Here is a 4,905-nt window from a genome sequence, read left to right on the forward strand (position 1 = left end):
TGGAATAATAGGCCGTGAAAAGTAGGATATGCGCCGAAATGGCTGCGATCTGCTGGCCGATGTGAATGCGTGATGTATTGTGTAAAACAATTCCATCTCACACGGCATAAATAAATCCCTGCGCCTTGAATATGTGCGCGATATAAATTGCATAACATAAAAATAAAAATAAAAATAAATAAATCCCTGCGCTTAGAACTGTACCCACGGAATACGCGCGATATAAGCCTCATATTGATTGATTGATTGTGTGTACTTTTCATTTAGTGCAAATCAGGCCAGTCATGTATGCACTGATTGGAATTGTGGGGTTCCTTGTAGTTGTCAACATTACCGTGTTCGTCCTCTGTGTCGTCAACATCAAGAAAAAAAGTAAGTGTATCATTCTCCTTTCGTCTATTTTTGATATCCATTTAATTGTTCTAAAATATCGTCAGCTGAACAGCTAGACCGCTGTTGTAGAAGAAGAAGTGGCTGCAACTGCATCAGCAACAGTGGTAATAGTAATAGAAGTATAAGTAGGATTATTTATGGCGATCGTGGTGATAAATTAAGTGTTGAACTGGAATTGATTAAATGATCGTATGTAGTTGTTTCGTACTTTGTCGTTGGTAAGTAAGAGTGTCCTTGTATTTTAACCGATCACTGACGGGCGCAGTGGCGTGGTGGTAAGACGTCGGCCTCCTAATCGGCAGGTCGTGTGTTCAAATCCCAGTCGCTGCCGCCTGGTGGGTTAAGAGTGAAGATTTGTCCGATCTCCCAGGTCAACTTATGTGCAGACCTGCTGGTGACTTAACCCCCTTCCCGTGTGTACACGCAAGCACACGACCTAGTGCGCACGGAAAAGATCCTGTAATCCATGTCAGAGTTCGGTGGGTTGTGGAAACACGAAAATACCCAGCATGCCTACTCAACGAAAGCGGAGTGAAGCTGACTATGCTCTGAGTATAGTGTAGGGAACCCAAATGGGCAAACGAGCTCACACGCAACCAGAAAATTCTGGAACACTGAAGAAGAAGAACAGACCACTCGAATCTTTACAGTTCAGTATTATATAACACTTGATATTCAGAGACTGCAGATCGAGGCATTGAAGTTTCACTGACTCGTTTTTTACCACCAAAAACATGACGTGTGTGTGTGTGTGTGTGTGTGTGTGTGTGTGTGTGTGTGTGTGTGTGTGTGTGTGTGTGTGTGTGTGTGTGTGCGTGCGTGCGTGCGTGTGTGTGGGTGTGTGTGTGTTTGTGTGTGTGTGTGTGTGTGTGTGCGTGTGTGTGTGTGTGTGTGTGTGTGTGTGTGTGTGTGTGTGTGCGTGCGTGCGTGCGTGTGTGTGTGTGTGTGTGTGTGTGATACTTTTGTGTGAAAAGGGCACTATAAAAGAGCTGCAATAAGAGCACACAATGCAGGCACACAGGGTGACAGTCTCCATGACAGAGGCTGTGGATCGCACTTCTACGAAGCGATTCCTGATGAAGCTCAACTCGGGCCACCACGCGGCTACCACCGTAGACAAGGTAGGCGGGGTTACCTCTCCCAGGCGGTCACTGCCATCATGTACTGTCCCTTTCCTTTGCGGTTACATTTAAAAGTCAAGTAACGCCAACGAAAAGACCCATGTTGCTATTAATGTATAAGAAAAGTCAATAAGCAAGAGGACTAATTAAAGGTGAAAGGGAAACTACAGTCGGTAAACATTAGTTTACCAGCGCAACTGAAACGGGTTTTCATACCGTTGGCAGCTTCAAAGAACTCAGCAATTGTCGTTCATGATTATAGAAATATACATCTGCCTACCACAAATGTGATATTTTACGTCACACATTATGTCAACGAAGAAACGTATTATTCACGAATAGGTACTTCTCTTGTCGAACCTTTTTAAGATTAGCATTTGCCGAGATGTAAAAAAAAATGTAATTATGTTTAAACAAATGGAACACATATCGGACTTCGTGGATATAAAGTTCTAATTGATTTAAACTTTCTCTGTTCATAGTAGCTAGTACACTTCAGCCATCCAAGTCTGCGTGTGTGTGTGTGTGTGTGTGTGTGTGTCTGTGTCTGTGTCTGTGTGTCTGTGTGTCTGTGTATGTGTATGTGTGTCTGTGTGTCTGTGTATGTGTGTCTGTGTGTCTGTGTGTCTGTGTTTGTCTATTTGTGTAGGGAGGATTCTTGTGAGACATTTTATCAGCACAAATAATAATCACATTGTTCCTAATTGTAATTGTGACAGACACTTTCATTTAAAAACGGAAAGTCACGCCTTGAAAATATCAGATCTGTTTCAGTCTTTTTCTGACCAAAATTCATCAGCTAAATGAAAGACAAACCTATTATCACCATGTTTTTTTTTCTACCAGGACAAATTCCTAAGCTTAGAGGATCGCCCGCGCCACCACACAGACCTGCTGTTGACAGCCTGCCTGCTGACTACCTGCATCCTGTTAACGACGTCTCCCGCGGGGGGATCAACCAACCTGCTGGCACCACTGGTTAGTGTATTTATCTGTTATTCCTCCTAAAGCAACAGAAACCGAGTTTACGACCTTCAGGTTGCAATCGTGGGCTCAGATGCTTGAAAACCATATTGTTGAGTGTTTTACAGTGGAGAACCGTGATAAAAGTCAGCCTGTTTGATAACTTGGACGGGAGGTCAGTTTGTCGAAAAATATCAGAGAAAGTGTAAGTTTTGAATTTGTAAATCAAAAAAAGATGAGTATCTAGGCACACCTTTGCACTTTTTTGAATACATAAAGACAAACAAGTAATCTTTGTTTCTGGATATATGGCTCTATCTGATGTCATTCCGTACATACTGAGGTAGGTGTCAGGCATGCCACCTGTCCAAAATTGGAGATTATATAAGGTCTACATTTTTAGAGTCCACGTCTGAAAAAATGCTGTTTCTTTTGAGTAATAAACCAGCAAGTAGCTTCATAATTTGTTGAGGATATTATCCTTTAAATACCTAACACAAACCCACGCTCACCACTTAACTAAGCTTTTCAGATTAACATATTACACCTGCCATTCACACATAATTATCATAATGCTGTTTTTTTCATCTTCTATCGTTTCCTTTTTTTAGCTGCACCGGCAGGACCGTACGAGTCTCTGGAGATGTCAGACATGGGACTCCAGTCACCCTACTCCCAGCTCTGAATGTAGTCTTTGAGACTACCTAACCGGAGCAAATTAACCAACCAACAGTCATCAGAACCGATTGTTTAAAACAATACAGTCGATTATTGTAGTTCACAGGCAAGACATAATTTGTGTGTGCTTCTCAAACACTGCTAGACGCAAATCCAAAAACAAAGAGACTGCCAACGTTCTAAAATTCAGAATCAAAAAACAAGAAAGGTAGGTTGTTGGAACTGTAACAGTACCCTATCTTTAATCTCTTATTTTACCCCCCGCGGGTTAGGGGGAGTCCCATATTGGTTGGGACTAGAAAGAATTTACCCGATGCTACCCAGCATGTCGTAAGAGGCGACTAACGGTTCTGTTTCTTCTCTTCTTTTGTCTTATTTCTGCCTTACCAGTCCTTTCACCTATATTTCCTTCCAAGAAAACTCTCCCTACTTTTCCCTGCAGTTTTCCAATTCTTTTCTTGTTGACTGGATCCATCACCTTTATTTCACTTACCAAAAGTCTTCTTTTCCACATCCTTATTTCTCTGCACCCCGCATGTCGTATGAGGCGACTAACGGATTCTGTTTCTCCTTTTACCCTTGTTAAGTGGTTCTTGTATAGAATATAGTCAATGTTTGTAAAGATTTTAGTCAAGCAGTATGTAAGAAATGTTTAGTCCTTTGTACTGGAAACTTGCATTCTCCCAGGAAGGTCATATATTGTACTACGTTGCAAGCCCCTGGAGCAATTTTTTGATTAGTGCTTTTGTGAACAAGAAACACTTAACAAGTGGCTCTATCCCATCTCCCCCCCCCCCCTTTCCCCTATCCCATCCCCCCCCCCCCCCCTTTCCCTCGTCGCGTGTAACCTTCGTGGTTGAAAACGACGTTAAACACCAAATAAAGAAAGAAAGATCTCTTATTTCCCCCCTTCGTTCCGCGTCTAACTGTTGGGTTTTTCCCGGTTTTCCCTTCCACCCTACTGGTGTCTGGATTGAAGATAATCACTTATAATTTCAATTCCAGGGTTAAACTTCTTACCTCAGTAATTGTAAACACATTAGGTGTATACTACCTACATTCAACCGCTCTCTCTATTTTGTCTGTACAAGTCACATACAACCACGCGCGTACATACTCTCTCTCTCTCTCTCTCTCTCTCTCTCTCATTCTGTTTCTCTCTGTCATGTTCTATTTATTTTTTTCGGCGCTGACGTCATTCCCTGTCTACGTCACTCATTTCGTCATATAATCATTCATTCGCTTGCGGCTTCGTGGCAGGCGGAAAAAAAAATCAGCCAGATAAGTTTTCGTTATTGTTTGTCTCTGCACTTAAAAGATCGTTGGGTCGATATATTTGTGAATGTATTGTTTTGTCAATAACAAACGTTCCAACAACCTACCTTTCTTGTTTTTTGATACTGCTAGACGCAATAATAAACGTCATGTACGGTTGCAATGGTTTTTTGGTGGAAAACAATACTTACAAAATTGGATTAAAGCTGGTGTGAATTGCGTACGTGATATATGGATAGACGATAATATTGCCCCGTATCAACAGATTTGCACCACTGTTGGTTGTAGCGCCACACGTTTGTTTGGGTATAACGCTTTGCACACGGCTCTCTGCGAAAACGAGGACAACAAATTTGTGCCCTGTTTAGAAAACCTGCTTAAAAACCCTTCCCCCAAACAGTTCCGCGCTATTTTAAAAAAAGCAAACGCCAGTGTATCCTGCTCTGTAAACTTTTGGTAACATACATATACTATT

At 41.9% G+C, this 4,905-nt stretch overlaps 1 protein-coding gene across 1 annotated transcript; it reads left to right on the forward strand.

Annotated features, from left to right (window-relative positions):
• Positions 1-262: 262 nt before the first annotated feature.
• LOC138972230 (uncharacterized) lies at positions 263-3,954 on the forward strand. Its single transcript, XM_070344952.1, has 4 exons — positions 263-372; positions 1,368-1,514; positions 2,361-2,492; positions 3,089-3,954. The coding sequence occupies exons 2-4, from the start codon at positions 1,401-1,403 to the stop codon at positions 3,173-3,175; spliced, it is 333 nt and encodes a 110-aa protein (XP_070201053.1). The 5' UTR covers positions 263-372; positions 1,368-1,400; the 3' UTR covers positions 3,176-3,954.
• Positions 3,955-4,905: the final 951 nt, after the last annotated feature.

This window comes from Littorina saxatilis, linkage group LG8 (assembly GCF_037325665.1).
Source record: "Littorina saxatilis isolate snail1 linkage group LG8, US_GU_Lsax_2.0, whole genome shotgun sequence".
NCBI classification, from domain to species: Eukaryota; Metazoa; Mollusca; class Gastropoda; order Littorinimorpha; family Littorinidae; genus Littorina; species Littorina saxatilis.

Bases quoted from the DNA above. Each gene is read 5' to 3' on its own strand.
- LOC138972230 (XM_070344952.1), top strand. From the start codon at position 1,401: ATGCAGGCACACAGGGTGACAGTCTCCATGACAGAGGCTGTGGATCGC. The intron at 1,515-2,360 runs GTAGGCGGGGTT...TTTTTCTACCAG, and splicing joins CGGCTACCACCGTAGACAAG to GACAAATTCCTAAGCTTAGA. The intron at 2,493-3,088 runs GTTAGTGTATTT...TCCTTTTTTTAG, and splicing joins CCAACCTGCTGGCACCACTG to CTGCACCGGCAGGACCGTAC.